This window comes from Triturus cristatus, chromosome 2_2 (genome assembly GCF_964204655.1).
Source record: "Triturus cristatus chromosome 2_2, aTriCri1.1, whole genome shotgun sequence".
NCBI lineage: Eukaryota > Metazoa > Chordata > Amphibia > Caudata > Salamandridae > Triturus > Triturus cristatus.
Genome location: NC_140582.1, coordinates 857,820,695 through 857,838,430, shown reverse-complemented (window position 1 = coordinate 857,838,430; position 17,736 = coordinate 857,820,695). Strand labels below are relative to the sequence as shown.

Here is a 17,736-nt window from a genome sequence, read left to right as displayed (position 1 = left end):
GGGGAGTGGATATGGCACTTACATTTGCTCAGTGCGTGGCAAAAGGTGCTCCCTTTAACACAATGAAGGGATATCATACAGATCTTTATACACCCTTGAAATGCCTTAAATGGAATGTAATCAGATTAAACAAGGCGAAGAGGAACAGTTCTCACAGTATGGAGCGGATATGCTCATGTCGGAGTGACGCAACTTTTCAATAGTACTTACAAACCCATCTATAGATCAAGTTTTAACAGTGATTATCAAGAAGGGTGGTCAAACTAACCGGCTTCACATTCCATCCACAGCTAAACTTCATGTGGATAAAATGGGTAGATATGTGATCGGCACTCTATATAACCATCATCCATTCAAGAGTGCATCTTAAATTAGTGACACTATGCATTGTAAAAAAGTTAATTAAAACCGATTTGAACGCAGTGGTCCAACCCCTTGTCCTGACCAAGCTGGTCTTCAGGATTGTCATGGTCCAGATACCTCCCATCAAGAAAGCCTTCCACATAGCTGCCTGACTACTGGGGTAAAAAGGAAGTGGTCCATAATACACTGGTCCAGATAGTGCTGTAATGAGTTCCCCATGAACACCTCCACAGTAGGTCTCATTATCCATCTCCAAATCAGGCCATCAGGGTCCAGGCTATCTCTAAATTTACGACACTCAAGGCCCCCCCCCCCCCCATCCCCAAATTTAGGCTGAGTCTAAAAAGGACCTGCTCACATATACCCACCTGCAAACTATCCAAGAATATTCAGTGGGCAGATGCAGCCTTGTCTAAATTTATCATGGTCTTCAAATCTAAGCAGACATAAAATGTTTGGTTCCTTTGAGAGTAGAGCATTCATTGCCTGCTAGAAGTTGCATTTGCAAGACCTTTAAGACTAGTCTGATGGCCATGCAGGCCTCAGTTTATATTACAACTGTTGGATGCAAACAGTCATGGTCTAATGAAAGTGAAGAAAAAGATCCTGCCCAAGGCAATTGCATATTACCATTTCAAAATCAACTGTACAAAACCAAGCACACAAGGAAGAATATTTTTTTATTTTAATTATGCACCGCAAAGATCTTTTTGATGCTGTTCTGGCAGACCATTTATATTTACAGAAATGCTTCAGTTGGTGGCATAGACACCTGCAAAAAAGGAAAAACAAAGGGTTAAGCTGATTTAAAAACCATCATACACCACAGCAAACATTTAATATACCATGGACAATCGAAAAATAGCCTTCAACTCGGTTTGTGGTAACAACTTAAAGTGTACCAAAATAGTACATGCTGGTCGGAGATTCCCTCGACTCTGGAGATAGATGGAAGTCTACAGTAGGTATAACTGATCTGGCATTGAAAATAAAAAATCATAAAAATGTTACCAGCCCTGAAGGCAGGGGTCTTCAAACCGGGGAGGGGGGCAGGCCCCTCTAGGGAGGGCCTCAGTTGATCCCAGGGGGTGGGGAGGGGGCTCCAGGCTCTCGCCAAAAGCAGCATTATGCTCTGTAATAGGCCATCACTAACATGTTTTGTCATTTATATCCTAGCTGGGAGTGTGTGTCAAAGGGGAAGGGATTGCAAATTTTTCTTCAAAACTCCCATCCACACACTGGATACCTTTAATAGATACAATTAATACACTAAATTATCTCATTAGAGAATACAAATCTAGATACACACGAGATCCTACTTTGCTCTTAGTTGATTAACAGAATGATCATTAGGGCAGGACTCTCAAGCACGTTTAAAAAATATCACTTAATAAATAACTAATCATGGAGTGGTAGCACACTCATTTGCAATAAGCAAATTTTCCATAGAAACGGCCACATTTCGCATCGACATGCAGCTTAACAGATAGAACTATAGCGTACAACCAATATTGTTTAGTCGTTTCACAATGATTGTCAGAGAGCTCTTTACAAAATTCTCCAGATGAGATCCTAAGATGATCATAGATTAGTAAAAAGAAACTGACATTTGACCTGCGTCCTTGAACAGACAGCAAATGTGCCAAGATAAAAACTTTATGTAAAGGCATCTTTAATGCTCATTCGCTTCCCGAATGAACAGAAGACATGTTCCTTTCCAGCTTAAGTTCACTCACCAGAAAGGACCAGTAGGTCTTAAAAATCTAGACCTGGTAAAATCCAACTCGCCATAGCAAGTAGATTTCTCTACGCCTGGATATGAGAGGGAAGGGCTGCTGGTTTAGAGGTACAACTTAAGATCAACTGACAAGCCAGTTAAGAAATCAGGTGATGTCAAAGCCGGCAAGGGGAATCTGTTAAGGATTCACAAGAACCAAGACTAGCAGCTTTCATGGAGAAAATGTAAGTGGAAGGGTACAGTTTATGGGTACATACAGGAGGTTGAGAAGAATTACCAGACAGATTTAAAAAAAAAAAAAATGGGTACAAGATGTATGTGGTGTGGTTGACCACACCAGTGAAGATTAACTTGTTAAAGGCAGTGCTACTTATGTCCATCACAGAATAGGCAGTGGTTGGAGGGTATAGTAAAAACTAGTATTTTTGAGGGGGGCACACGAGTCTCTGGATCGATTCAAGTTTTAATAACAAAAGTGGAGGAAGAAATGTAATTTATTTTCTAACTGCAAATAAATGGGAATACCAAGCACTCATGCCTAGATTGTTTTGGAGGCTGTTTCAAGAGTACTGGATCATCAGCAGAATAAACTAGATTTGAGATAGTTTTAGGCCTATGAAGAATAAAGAGTTTTGAGTGTATATTCATGAGTAGAAGTTGGGCTGCCAAACACTGCAGTCTGTGTGGAAAGTATGTACTGGGATAAAGAACATTCTTTGCTATAAATGTTAAGAGGTATGGGACACAGGTCAATGATGCGATTTTTCATATATCGGACATAGCTGGTTTAGTTTCCACACCTCATTCTATATATTATATTGGAACAGCCACAAAACTTCAGAGACCCATGGACCAGAAATTAACAAAAGAAACTTTTAAAACTTCCTCCTAATGGTATATAATTTGAGTACCATGTTATCTTAACGATTCACTATGTAGTCTACTGCCACAGAAGAGAATTCAACACGAAAACATGAGATCTAAGTTCACAGGCTCGTTTATTTTTTCCACTCACCAAGGTTATTCTTCCAGCTGCTGGACAGTGCCCTTCTCTGAAACATAGATACCATCCAAGAACTTTCGGATATCCTTGTTCTTTACAGTGGTGGCTTGCTGGATCAAGGCAGCTGAATTGTAAATGGAAGATCAGAAAAATCTAAACATTAGCACGATTTCATGTAATGACACTACATACATCACTACTTCACAGAACGGTGCACAGGAATGCACACAAAAAATGGTGTATTTCAATAAGTCATCTCATTGAAATAAATGTAAAAATAGCCCTAGGAAACACTAACTGAAAATTCCCAATTTTCATTTTGTAAACTAACATTACCAACAACCGTGAGCATGGTTTAAAAGTCTACGTTGGCTAAAAATCTAGCAATTTTGTGGAGAACGTTATGGACCAGATACTTAAGGGATTCATTAAGGAAACAGTCTTAGAACTATTTTGAAATTAACATCTAAAAGCTGTGGCGTCCGCCCAACTAAGCTTGCAATCTGTGCAACAAACCTGAATTTGAAACCAGTTCAATGTCATTCCCTTCAAGAATCAACTCGTCCTTCTGGGCTTGAGAAAGTGCACAGTTGACACCTGACAATATAAAAAAACAAATATGTTGAACGCAATATTTCATTTTGAAAACTGAATTTTATAGCAGTGCATTTAAAGACCAACCCAACTGAAAGCCCTTACTAGACACCATGCAGTGTGTTACTGAACGAGAAGCAAAACCTGGCAATGATGGACAAGAACAGATTTGAAAATTAGCAAATTGCAGCCAGGGATCTTTACATTGTGCATATACAGTCTTTCAGAGCACAAAACTTCAATGCATCATGTGAACAACGAAACATCGTTTTTACAATAAATGCAGAAGATAAAGTAGTCTTTGGGTAAAGCAGAATAGGATTTGGCAGTTAGGAATTTTTTTATTTTTATAGAGATCGCAAAAAAAGAAAGTGCAACAATAAACATTCACGCAGAGTTCGAATAATTGACTGCCCACTCACACCCAACATTGTGCTCCATAACTTCACAGTACAATGCCCCCCAGCAGGAACACGGGAAGCCCCCCCCCCCCCCCAACCCAACCACTGCCCTCTCACTCGGGACTTAAGTCAGAATCAAACAGCACCTTGAAGGTGAGGCCAAGAGCAGACCTATGGAGTTATAACATCCAGAGATACATTTCATCAGCTCCCCAACTCAGCGGGCTACTTCACGTGACATGTCTGTCATAAAGAATATGGACATAAAGAGTAGACATGGCATCCATGAGCATGTTGCTGAACCAGGGATAATAGGAATAAATGCACAAAATGCACCCTGAGATGGGGCACAAAACCCCAATGTCTAGATGTGCTTCATAAAGAAGGAAATGTTCACCTTCTCCCCCACCCCAGGACTGCATCAACCTCCCAGTGTGTTCTTCCTATCACCCACCCCCGAGGGACATCTGCATAACCCGAAGACATTGCTCCCTGTATAGCGCCTCCTCATCCCTCCCCAGACAGTGCTTCACCCCTAGTCACCCGGGGCCTAAACGCTGCACTCCCCAGCCGTGGGTGTAGCGCCCACCAGTGCCTGGCACTGCAAACCCCCATACTCCTCCACTTCCAGATGTGGCAGGAATGCTGAGGGATTCCTCGGAAGCCCACCCCACCCCACCCCTTCCACCCGAGGCCGAAGAGAAATGAGGATAGCGGGAGGGGAGAAACCCAGATGTAATTAGCCTCCAGGTGCAGTACACCTTGTCTGTGCCCATGGCACCTCCCTTCAACATGTAATGAGACCCGACGCTTCCTCTCCCCAGTGCCCCCTCCCTTCCCCCCGGCACGCCTTCGTCCCCCTCCAAACCCAATCAATGTGCGTCAGTCTGTCCCAGGACCACCTGCTGCCCGTCCACACCGAAAACCACACCCCATCCCACCGGCCCAAAGTAGACAGTCTCGCCCACAAGGCCCATCGCCCCCCCCCTGGGGTCCCGATCCCGCCTATTATTGCCTGCTTAATAACATTCCGATCCTCCTTTTGCAACCTCCACAGTAAGCCTGCAGCCCTCCGAGAAACAGTCCCCCCTCCTCCCAACCGCTACTCCTGCAACCAACCCCCCCGGCACCATGCGACTTTCACACATCACACACCCAACCAAACCAGCGCCGACACTCCAGCCGTCCAACATCAAATCCTCCGTACTGCCCCTTATCCTCCACAGCTAGCCACATGCCAGCAGGCCGAGCCCAGCCCGGCAAAAACATCCATCCTCTCTGAATGGTGCTCAAATCGCCAAGCCTCCTCCCAGCCTTTGCGCATACCCGACCCGCCGAGGAACACCCACCTCCCCTTCACCCAACATCCCGCACCCTCCCAAGCAGCACCCCGACCCCCCAAAATCCACAACGCCCCCCTCCTACCCTCAGCCGATCGCCCCCGCTTCCTTCACCCAACCCTCCCACTCCCCTTCCCCTCAAACTCCGCCTGCTCCCACGGTAATCCCCCCCCCCCCCCGAATTTTACTCAGTCCTTTAATTTCTTGCACCCATCATGAAAGTCTAGGCTACCACAACGCCAGTCACCGCGGGCATTCCAACACCGCATCAACCCTAGATCGGCAACCAAGCAGCCCACGCCGACCTCCACAGACCCCAGTTACCTGGTGGCTCCATCACCAACACACCCATCCCCACAAATGTGCCTTGAGGAGGAAATCCACCCTTGGACGGGGACCTCGCCAGAAGAGCCACAATCGGTGAAAGGTGAGCTAGGCGAATACAACAATACTCAGAAATATCCTGCAACTATTTCCCTTAGCACTTTATTAATGCCCCATAACGTTCTTGCTGTTTATTACCATTTCAGTTGGTAATATTAACCCCGCCAGCTGCCCCACATCTCCCCCACCCTCTCCCCTGGGCAACGGCACCTCATCCCTCCCAAGGCCCACTGCTCCCTGCCCCCCCCCCCCACCTCAGTCTGTAGCAGCACGTGTGGTAAACTTTACGATTCACAACCTGGAATGTAGAATGCACAGCATGGCTCGAGCGCATATAAACACAAGCGCTCGCCATGACGTTTGTTTGGCTTTTTCTGCCGTGGCCTCGCCTGCCAAAAGGTGTGTCTTTATAGGGCCATGTGTTTGGCCCCATAAAGTTAAGAAACCTTTTGCGACCAACGCAAAGCAGGCGAGGCCGTCCAAATGGGACGGCTCGAAAAGCCAAGCAAAAACGTCACCGGCACCTTTTTCCCAATGGCTGGCCGCCATTTACCATAAACGGTGACGCCGACCAATGGGAAAGCGGGGCGGGGCGCAATGCATCTTAATGAAAATACCCTGTCAACACTAAATCTCGCCAGCGAGACTGCACATGCGCGCAGCCTTACGCTAGCGAGACCTAAAAACAGGCTTAGCATTGAATGGTGGAAGTATTAGCAAGAGAAAATCTGTATTGTTGGTTTATTGTGATGAGCTTAATGTCATGTATGCGCATCGCAAGGTAAAATCTATCGCAAATTAAGACTTCCACCAAATGAATACTTTATAACTGTATAAATATATAGCAACAAACAGCAATGTTCGGTGCAGCGGTGGTGTTGGATAGGTGTGATATGGGCAACTTAATTTTTGGGAAGGGTCTGCAATACCAAAACTAAGGGAAAGCAGGACACAGCTGGTGATGGGGGCACCATGAAGTTCCAACTATTCATGCTCCAATCCCCAATGTCAGTTGCACAGAACAGGTGTTCACACCCAACACATCACACAACTCCGGTAACAACGACCCTTTTTCTACACAAAATACTTGCTGTAGCAATGGTGGGCACCTCATCCTGCAATTTAGTACAGTGCTTTTGTCACTAGACAAAAGGTGAAACTGTCGAAAGCACCCGTAGTAACACCCCCAAAAAGGGCAAGCAACACTAGAACAGGGCAAAATGTCAGGATACCAACACCACTCAGGCGGTGCCCACCGCACATCTTAAAAAGCAATGTTGAAGCATGCGACAGGTTCAGGAGAAAAATTGAGAAAGCATGCCTGTGGCTGAGCTAATATGACAACATGCAGAGATATAAAGGTAAAAATAAATACAAAAACACGTTGAGATTGACTCTTAGAGGAGAGGACAAATGGGCAACAAATGATATTGAAGCTGTGTACTAAATGAATATAATTATAAACTACATACCTTGCCTCATGCGCACTCTGCGGATGTACTTCTCCCCCAAGAAGTTACGGATTTCGACTAGCGAGCCAGTTTCCTGAATTACTACGTTAATAGGGAAATGGGCGTACACAGACCTCATCTTGTAACGAAAGCCCTGAAAATGAAAAAGTGGTTTGTATCAAAGAAAGTTACCTCATGAACAGTTCAAATTGTTGACAATCAGAAAAAGAAAACCGATTCTGAAGCACGTAGAACAGTTCTAAAAATGTTCCGTGAAACAGGATAAGAACGCAGCATTTACAGTACACCCTAGAAGGGAGTACAATCCTAGAGGTCGCGCAAGCAGTAGGATGGGGAGATCGAAGTACCTGGGGCCGATTTGCGACAACACAAAGAGGGTTGAATGGGTAGTCAAGTCGCTAAAATACAGAGTGGACGAATTTCAAAAGTCCAAGGCACAAAATATAACACCAAGTTAACCATATTTCAGACAAACCATAAACAGGATACTGTAAACTAATCAATACCCTCTAATTTTCTATCGCAAGCACAGTCCTCATATGCATGCCACATTCAGCAATTCCTAAGAATGCTGGTAGGAACTAGAAAAATATACCTTTCACCAATTCTCTTCTACTAGCCATAACAGCAACCATTACAGAATAGGGATACAGAAAGCTCAAGCCGAAAGCAAGGAAAAAAACATGCTGAGCAGCATATGGTCTTAATGGTTTAGGGTATAGTTAGGAGGAAACAGTTTGAAGTGTATCTGGATTGCAAGAAGCCCTAGAAGCACAACTGTCAGTATACATTCCAAGGATACCCTCCAGCTTTACAAATACACATAAATCCAACTGCCTGTGACTATAGGAACAAGATTTTAGCCATTAGATGATTTACAATGCTTAATACAAGACAGAACCACCCTGAAACATTTCTTCGAAAGACCACACAAAATATATTTGAAAGTAGCATTTACCAATGTGACACCCTTAATCATGTTTTGCACATGGCTGCAGATTGTGCGCACTGTGGCCAGCTCTTTGCGATTACCCCACCATTTGTCAACACGAAGCTGTAAATAAAAAATTGTGATTAAAATCTTCTAAACTGCAAGTCTAACCAGCAAGCAGTACATCACACAGCATTTTAAGTCTCACTCCAGTGCAGACACTGTTGAAGAGCTTTTTCAGAGCAAAACAAAATGAAAGCATATAGTCAAAATGTATGGGCCAGGGAAGGAGAGCAGGCAGATTTGAAATCAAATTTATTTTCTGTAATACCCTTGAGTTTATGGCTTTTGCGAAGGCACAAAGTGTAAAAGCAGCAGAGAAGCAAAGGTGCACATAAATTACTTTGAGATTAGCAACACTGAGATTGGGCGGGTGTGGGCCGAACCAAAACATGGGGTGGGTGGGGTGTAACAGAGGGGAAAGCAACATAACACGTAGGGTGGGGGTCCTGCAGCAACAGAGGAAAGGAACTCCAGGGAGACTGCTGCAAAGGACATGCACTCTAGTCAAGTGCTTAAACAAAAAACCAGCATTGGCAAACCCAATAGGTCTTGCCACTTAGAGCTATAGGCAATGTTTTGCAGCCGTGATATACTGCAGCAGGGATGTTCTGCAGTGTGACTAAAACTTAAGAAAGCGCTTCGATGTGCCCATCACTAATGCACAGAACAAAAAAAAAAAAGAAAGCATACTAACACCTGGATGCGGAGTCTTTCTAAATGTATACTTTTAGCCATGCTGCACAGCAGTCACGCTGCTATGCAGCATGGATAAAATCACTGCCAATGTGGGTACTGCCCATGCTGTGCAGCATGAACAAAAGGAGATGGCACAGCCAACAGCCTCAATGGCAAAACTTATTGGCTTTGCCAAAGCTTATTCGGTAAAATGTCCCCATGCGCAAAAAAACAAATGAATGACGACATTTGGCAAAAAAAAAATCTTATCACAAAAAGGAAATTGCGCCCATGTCGCAGTGAAAATATTTCGAAGGAGATGTTGTCACAAACATCAATTTCAAAAGCAAAAGGGCATTGAAGTGCATGCACCATGTAAAACAGCTACAAACGGCAAGAGGTTAATAAATAGAAGTAGTTCCTCAGTTAGTGAGAGGAGCAGAAGGAAAATGATCAGCAGTACAGCAATCAAGCTATACGAATCAGTTCTTGGCCCATGCTCTAGCCAAAGTGATGCCAGCATGTGCTGGCCAATCAGAAAGCAGCAGTAAGTGTGACAATTAAGCCAACGAATGTTAAGCAGTGGGTGGGCAGCAAGCCCCTTGTATGCAATATCTCTTGCATGCGAGAGCTCATGCGCAGTCATATGTCAGAATTAAAATACGAGGGGAGTGAGGAAGACAAGGGATATCGCCTGACTCAACTCGGTCTGGTCTCAAGTTAAGGCTCAATTCTCTTCAAGGCACAAGTCCTCTTAAGCAACACATGGGTATTCCTCGCCCTGTCTGTACAGGAAATTTGATCGCCTGGTAACGTAGGAACTGCAATACAGTTCCGGATCAACCATTGAGCCAAACTATTGAAATCTATGGAAAGTCTACGTCACTCCATTTACCTGCGTGTCAAATTTAAGGGAGAGTACAAACAAGATAAACCCTTGTTAAGCATGAAACAAAAGTAGGCTGTCGCCTTAAAGTGTTTGACTGGCACTTGTAGGACAGGACAGCTTGCTATCACCATCACATGAAAAATAACGTGGCGACTGATATTCGGCTATGGGGCACAAAAACGCATTACTAATACAAATCAGATGTAAAAAACTGGCTGCTGTCTTCATTTGGCCTACATAGAGGCCATTAATCTTTTTGGAATCAGTTTGTGATAAACAAGTGGCATGCGTGTCACGAGCAGAGACTGAAATTAAGACTGATACTTAGGCAGTTGCTGCAAAAGATTGGGAAGTAACAGGCTTGTATATGTGGGAGCAGTCGGGTAGCTGAGAAAGAGGGCAAAAGAAATAGATTAAGTAATGAAAAAAGAAAGGCGATCATACCTTTGAGTGAGTTCTCGCTGTATAAAAATGTAGCACCAATTAGAAGAGCGCTGAACTGTGTTATAAGCCCCAATGTAGGCTTAGGTAGTTGCACAACAGTTTACCTACATTTGTCCTACCTACCTTGCTCTACATAACAGCTCTGGTGCGGACCTTTTACCTAGTGGCGTGCCGAATAAATGTGTGGTTCTTAACCCCTTCAGTGCCACGCCCTTTCCCCCTCCTGTGCCGGGCGTTTTATTAGTGGGTGGGGTTCATGACGAGATAGTCTCGTCATGGGCACAGAAGAGGTTAAAAAACTAGCCTAAATTATTAGGCATGTGGATTCTTCGTTATCACAACAGGATTACCATCGTCTGCATAATAACTCTGTACAAAAGTCACCACTGTCGTCATCCTTGGTCGACAGGCCCACAGTATCATAACACATCTAGGTATAACCCCGGAGGCTACCTTTTGAGTATATCAGTACCACCTGTTCACTGGGCAATCCAGAGGAGAAGCTTCCATGCTGATGTCCCTGCACGCAGACATTCCAGCACACAATGATCCGACATCCCTCACGGGGTGTCGGACTCGAGACCAAGAAGGGGCCCTCCATTTTCTGCCATCAGGTTGAGGTTGGCTCTTTCCTAGGGGGATTTTTGGCTAGACGCCTACACGCATACTGGGTACATTTAAGTACATCTAGTTAGGGCTTGCATCTTAGTTGTAGTCCTAATTACTACCATGTATCTACATGCCTGCAAATATTCATTGTTTAGCACCATGGTAGAATTCTACCTTCCATTTACTCTGTTGGTGCTTAAAACCTAATACATCTGTTTGTCTAATGGTTGTTGCAGCACACTTATTTTATACTAGAATGACGCTGGTTCAATAAATACTTATTGAAGAACGGCTCCACTGTTTCTTCTGTATCTCTCTCAGAACAAGTGAGCACGAGTGACGGAGCAAAAAGTAATGTACGGATTCCACGATCACTGAGGGGGTCAGGGTTGTCGTGTTAACATTTGCCAGAAACTATTCACTCCTTGGTAAGGTTGTGGGGCTTATAGTGGTCTACAGGCCAACATATCCTTTGGGATGTCTGGAATCCTTCTGGACACAAATCCCTTAGATTATGTTGTCTAGAAACGCAGATCCTGCATAGACTTATATGAACTAAATGACAATGGACACAAGTACTTCTGCCATGTTCCTGGGGAGGGTCGAACCAGAAACAGAAAAGATCGCTACACACGCCAACGTGTGAAAGGTAAATGAGAAGAACATTGGAACCAACCAATGGCAAGCAATGGGTGGCCTCTAAGCCAGCCCTGTAAGTAACGAAGAGGTCTTACAAGCCATGAACATTTGCAGTCTCTGCTGAGAAGTAAATATGATAAACAAAATTCATAAGGATAAGTATTTTAGATAACTTACATTGTAAACTCAAGTGTTTTTCTAGCTTCGAGTAGTCCCTAATGGCATTAGAAGGAATTGACCATACAGAGACCCGTATAAAAAGTGGAGCCATATTATAAGTTTAGTGAATTGATAATGCAGACTGAGCTCATCATGAGAGGCAAAGTTAAAAAGACTCAATGGGGGCCAAAAGTTCTTTACATGACTGGTCTAAACTCTAAACAACCTGTAATGCAGAGCAGTCAGTAAAGCCACCAACAAGCGCTGTAGGTGTCCTTAGAAATACACCTAGTCTTAGAGGTTATGTTCAACTGTTCACAATTGCTGCATAAAATAAAACTGGAACCTCTCGTTGCTCAACCTTCGGGATATCTTGGTTTAGTAACTTTACTTGTACTTCAATCCCAGAGGTGTGAAAAAATAAGGGACCCAAAAGGCAGCCTGACACATTATCCTTGTCAGAGTAAAAGGACTAGAACACCAACCATTTTGACCATATAAGAATGGGTTAGATAAACCAGAATGCAGATGGTGTAGGAAGAAAACGTATTCAATACATAGAGCAATTAATATGGCCCACAGTAGAGTCCCATTAACAGTGAGAGGCCCAGCTGAGGTCCATTAAAACCAGTATTGTATGGCGATGCTGATCTTGCCACTAGCAATGAGGGGGTGGGGGGGGGGGGGGTCCGAAAGAATTATACTTGCTAAAAGACAAAGGACCAATGTACAGCTTTTGATGTAAACATGCAAGAGTGCACGTTGCTAAAGAGGCGAGAGATTGCGGCTCAAATGGATGCCAACTGGAGTGAATGGAAAAAGCTCACGAGTCTAAGAAAATAAAGTCAAGTAAATGCCCAATTAACTATTGCACAAATGTTTTTTTAACTACGATACACACATCACTAGACCTACTTCACCGCAACCCATGCCTAAACCCCATTACACTGAACAGCATGGATAGATCTTAGCGACAATTAAAATGAAAGTACAATGAGGTTTCAGCATGCACAATTCTTTTGAACACAAAAATGCAATACATCACATTAAAATCTAACGAATGTTGAAAGCTAAATATTCTTGCAATAAAATACATTGTATGAGGCTGGCAAGTCCTGCCAATCAAATTCCTCTATAATCACAAAGGGAATATCACATGTAATGTCCTTGTAAATTTAATGCATACAGATTACAAATGAAGAGGACAACCATGAAACAGCAATATGAGGCTGCAACGCACATTTATCATGATAAATGACAACTTTACAAGGAGTAGTTTAAAGTGAATTTGAATAAGTTAGTGAGTTTTCTCCTGGTCAATATAAAGGTTATAACATGCACGCCGGATACACCAATGGGGTTCATATTGCGAGATGGCAGTTTACTCATGCTATGAGCATTTGACAATCAAATGTAGTCCAACTGAAATTACTGGTACTATTTAGATCATTGTATCTCGTCTCATCAGGATCACACAAGCAAAAACACCCTTTCGTTTAACAAAACTGCTTAATTCTGAGAGTACACTTGACCGGGTTATTTATATCTCATGTTGCTGGTTTTTAACCTGCTATGGTTCAAATACCATTGAATGCCTCAACATCAATGTTAGCAAAAAGAAACCTAGCCATATTGGTAGGAGTGATGCCATAGTCTGTAATACAGCTTGTCTCCATCCATACGAGAGACTAAATAAGTGATTGGGGCATCCAGAGTACGGAGACCAAAAAGTCCTAGTTGTCGCCAAGCATGGCATATGAACACTATTATACAGCTGAAAGTAACAAACAATGCAAGTACTACACAATGAACATTCAAAGCTCTCAAAGTTGGTTTTCAAGAAAAAATATTCCTTTTTTATTACGTATACGCACAAAGGTGAAGATTATCTGAAGACCAATTACACACCCACTTCCATCTCTTGGAAATAAGTCATGGAACTCACCTTCCTATGCTTCTTGCCTATGAGACAGAGCTCAACATTAATATGGTTGAAGTCCCGGCGAAGACTTCCCCGGGGGCCCTTCACAATAACAGTGCGCCCTTTCAAGGTGATGTCCACTGAGGGGGAAGAAAAAAGTCAGATTACAAAAAAAAAAAAACTCTAACCAAGAGCAAGCCCACCCCCCCCCCCCCCCTCAGTGTGTAATATTTAAGAAATTACCCTTGTCGGGGATGTCCACAGTCTGGTTGTTGAGAATGGTCTTCATTCTGAAAATGAAAAATGTATGTTAAACACCACTAAAAGCCCTTGGCTTTACTATTTTACAAAGATGTCCATGGCGGCCATGAAAACCTGCTTGATACAGGCCAGATGGAGACTGGATTGAAAGCAACAAATTTACAAAACTGCTGAGGGCCATTTAAACAAGTTGCCCCTTGATTGTTGAACGAGCACTTTTGATCACTGATGGTTTAGGCTTCCAAAGACATCCTTGCGCACATGCATTTATTAACCCGCATGACTGTTGCATTTACCCAATTAAAAGAACATAAGCAAGCTAAATTAAAAGAAATATTGGTCAAAATACGGCAGGCATATGCTTGTAATAACAATAAAAGTGAAAGCTGCCGGTGCCCATCTTACAACAGTATTGCAAATAGAGTATCACTGTTTTAAAGTTTCGGCATTGCATGGCCAATACTATTCCATGATGGTTGTATGGTTTTTAGAGGCAGTGGCTTCGAGCGACAGCAGATGAAATGAGCAGCAAGCCACTGGCAGGTGACATGTAGTGCGCACCCCCCCCCCCCACCCAAAGTATTAAAATCATCCAAAGAGGACCTATTTAAAATAAAGGGGGAAAGGAAAATTCATTTAATAGCACCCCTGCCATAGTACGAAAGTGCATTAATTTCCACACAGATGCACACGCAATCAAAACGCATTTACCCAAATAGAAAGTCAATGGTGTATGGTTTCATAGATAAAGTGTAAATGGCATCCATATGGAAGACCATAGGCAGAACTGAAGTGCGTGGCTGTCCTGGTGGACAACTTAGCCAGTCAGGTTTTCATAAGAGTCCAACAATAATTATTACAGTGCAAATCTTGTAACCCTCATCTGCTACAGTATTCTGACCGTTTGTAGCAATCAATCCATCCCTTAAGGCCAAATGTCTAACGCATGCTTTTCACAAGAAGTCAGTCCTACTGTCTTGTCACAACTAGTCATAATAAACTAATGTAACCTATAAATGGACATGGCTTTACCTAGGGAGCCAATAAGGCCTATAGCCTTTACCACTGATTTAATGCTATAACAGGCCTACTGATGTGCAGGTTAAATAGCAACTTCCATGCATATAGTATTAAGATTAAAAATATCCACAAAAACAGTTGATATTTGTATACTTTCTCTAAAAATGGTGTAGTAAGGCTCGCAATGAAAATCTTCTACTCTCCCCACCCACAGTTTGTCAGAGGGCGACCAACACTAAATCCCCTGCCCATGCGAGTTCAAGCAACAACAAAATAATGCAGGTTTACAACTTATAACGGTAAAATAATCTGTGGTGGAAGACCTACTGGCTTAAACAAGTGTTTCTCAATAAAAATGCTAGAGCCACTTCGTCAGTCACAACTTCCCATAATAAACCATGCCTATGACTGACCTAGCTTTCCAAACCAGTCCATAGGCTTTACCATTGGGTTAGGGAACAAACGCAAGCTTACTGTATTCTGCGCAAGCTCACAAAACAAGTCACCTACCAGGAATGTTAATAAAAATTACAAATGTACATATTCGAGTTGGCAATACAAAATACTATCTCTCCTCAGAGGGCCCAACAAAGATTCTCAGATTTATTGCCATAGTTTGTCACAGGGAACAAGCAACACCAAAAAGCCCTTACCTAACACATCAGTGACCGGAGTAACAAAATATAAGCTTCTAGCCTTTAAAAATCAAACAACATCGCCTTGAATTTACACTGACTTCAATGCTTTTATTAATAAATGTCAAGCCTACAGCTGTCATCTTAACAGACCAGACCCATTGCCTTGATAATGGACCATAACCAAGTTATGCTGTATTGGGTACCGAATGCTTCCACAAACCAAAAAAGTATCTTCAGCATAATTAAATGCTACACTTCAGACAAGACGTGGGAGGAGCCAAAACTCCTTTCAGTACTACTTTTGAAAACTGTTGATCACGATGTAAGTTATTGGTGATTTATAACGCACACAGCTACACAGAAGAGTGTCCCGGCGCGACCCAGCAAGAGAGAAAAGTGAAAAAGAAGGAGAACAGGCTTAAAGAAATAGAAAAGTTTAAAGTTTTTTTCCTGAACAGAGCGGGGTTTTGAAGGCTCCGGAGCTCCAGGGGGAGGGAGTTCCAAGACTTAGCCACCAGATAAGACAATGAGCTGCCACCCTTTCTTTTCAGACGAATTTTGGGTACAGAAACCAGGCACGAGTTCGAGGAACGCAAGTGTCTGCCCGGAACATAGAACGAAAAACATTTCCTCAGGTACATAGGGCCGTATTCGTATAGTGCTGCATGGGCCGTCACTAAAGCCTTGAACAGGACCCTAGCTTTTAACGATAACCAGTGCAAATTACGGAGAGGTTGCCTAACGCTAGTGTGTTTGGGTAGGTCCAGCAACAGCTGCACAGCGGCATTCTGCACTACCTGCAATTTATCCATTAGGTAGCCAGGGAGACCTACATATAATGCATTGGCATAATCAAGACAGGAGATGACCAAGGCCCTGATTACTGTTTCTTTGGTGGAAAGAGGCAACAGGGACAGAAATTTTTTGAGCATCTTCAGAATGCCAATGTATACAAGATACACAGCTAAACCAAGCCTACAAATGGAGCGGTCACCATGCATGTTTAGTTACCACTAGCTGGCCCACCTATGGGCAACGATTCCCGGACAAGCCTCCAAACAACATTACACCAGGTTTACGTATGACCACAAACCCTTACAAAGCCACCACCCTATACGCAAATAGAAGCGAAACACAATGGAACACATCTTCATTTGATCTTCAAGCGCAAATACAAACTGTTACAACTAATACCAGCTGCAACTTTTTATTTCTGTCCTAACAGAAGCGTAGAACTTGGGACACCCATCTCACCACTTCCGGACACATAACCATGAGACGAAACCCACTCCCACACAATCAGAGCGCACCTCTATCTCGCATAACCAACGCTTTGCAGAAAAGCGGTCTTGAGGATATTGGCCCCAAAATGTGACGTGTCAACAAACAAGGTAGCCACAGATATCTAATGAGCTATAAAATGCAAAGAAAACTAAACATCAGCAACTGCCAAGTCCAACCACACCATTAGAAAACAAGGCAGATAGTTTACAGTGTGGGACTATCGCTTTATACTACTCTCGCTCTCTAAATTGTTTCCCCTACTGGCGAGAGTGTTTAAGTAAAGAAGTGTCGGCAGCTATTGTAAGTGAACGTGGTTACCCAGTTAAACAACGTTAGTAGTTTAAAAGAAAACATCGGCCCATTTGTAGAGATTATACATTACATGAGTAATTAGTAAAGCGCAAAAATAATTCGAGCAATTTGTGGAAGAGTTTAGGCTTAGACAACCAGCGTTTTCATCTGTCACTGCTTGTAGGAAGAGTGCATTTGAAGAAGACGCAAAAACAACCATTGTGCAACAAAAATGTCAAAGCGCAAGGGAAGGCATAACAGGCCAGAACTAAATAAGAGAGGGGCCAAACAGAAAGAAAGTACTCAATCGATCTCTTGTCTGTCTAGATGTAAACATATATACTGAGAAATCCTACAACCATTTCAACCGATAGTTATAGCCACTTAGCCCATGAGCCCAGATGTTCCTAGTGTGCCGTAATCGGGGGTCAGAATATGCTGAAATTTAACGGATTGCAGTGGATTCCAAAGCGGGAACCGGGCTTAACGTCTCCTCACCTCGCAGGAGACCGAGAAAAGGGAGGGCGTCAAACGTCATCACGCAAATGTAGTCCCGCGATGCTCTGACATCACAACGTAATCTGGAAGCTCCAGTCCATTCCAATCGCGTACCGAGT

The 17,736-nt window shown here is 43.2% G+C and overlaps 1 protein-coding gene across 2 annotated transcripts; it reads right to left on the bottom strand.

Moving 5' to 3' along the window:
- Positions 1 to 1,026: 1,026 nt before the first annotated feature.
- On the bottom strand, positions 1,027 to 17,711 carry RPL9 (ribosomal protein L9). 2 transcript variants are annotated; one of them, XM_085642246.1, is made up of 8 exons: positions 17,618 to 17,711; positions 13,869 to 13,915; positions 13,650 to 13,765; positions 8,254 to 8,349; positions 7,296 to 7,428; positions 3,621 to 3,701; positions 3,117 to 3,228; positions 1,027 to 1,135 (listed from the first exon to the last, which is right to left on the bottom strand). In XM_085642246.1, exons 2-7 carry the CDS (start codon positions 13,912 to 13,914, stop codon positions 3,122 to 3,124), a joined length of 579 nt encoding a protein of 192 aa, XP_085498372.1. In that variant the 5' UTR covers position 13,915; positions 17,618 to 17,711; the 3' UTR covers positions 1,027 to 1,135; positions 3,117 to 3,121. The 2 variants fall into 2 exon arrangements, with proteins under 2 accessions (XP_085498372.1, XP_085498373.1); XM_085642247.1 differs by having other exon boundaries at positions 17,479 to 17,640.
- Positions 17,712 to 17,736: the final 25 nt, after the last annotated feature.

Excerpts from the sequence above, each read along its gene's own strand:
- RPL9 (XM_085642246.1), bottom strand. The coding sequence starts at position 13,914 with ATGAAGACCATTCTCAACAACCAGACTGTGGACATCCCCGACAAGG. Across the intron at positions 7,429-8,253 it reads TGATTAAGGGTGTCACATTG|GGCTTTCGTTACAAGATGAG; the intron begins GTAAATGCTACT and ends TTTCATTTTCAG. Across the intron at positions 3,702-7,295 it reads CAGAGTGCGCATGAGGCAAG|GTGTCAACTGTGCACTTTCT; the intron begins GTATGTAGTTTA and ends TTATATTGTCAG.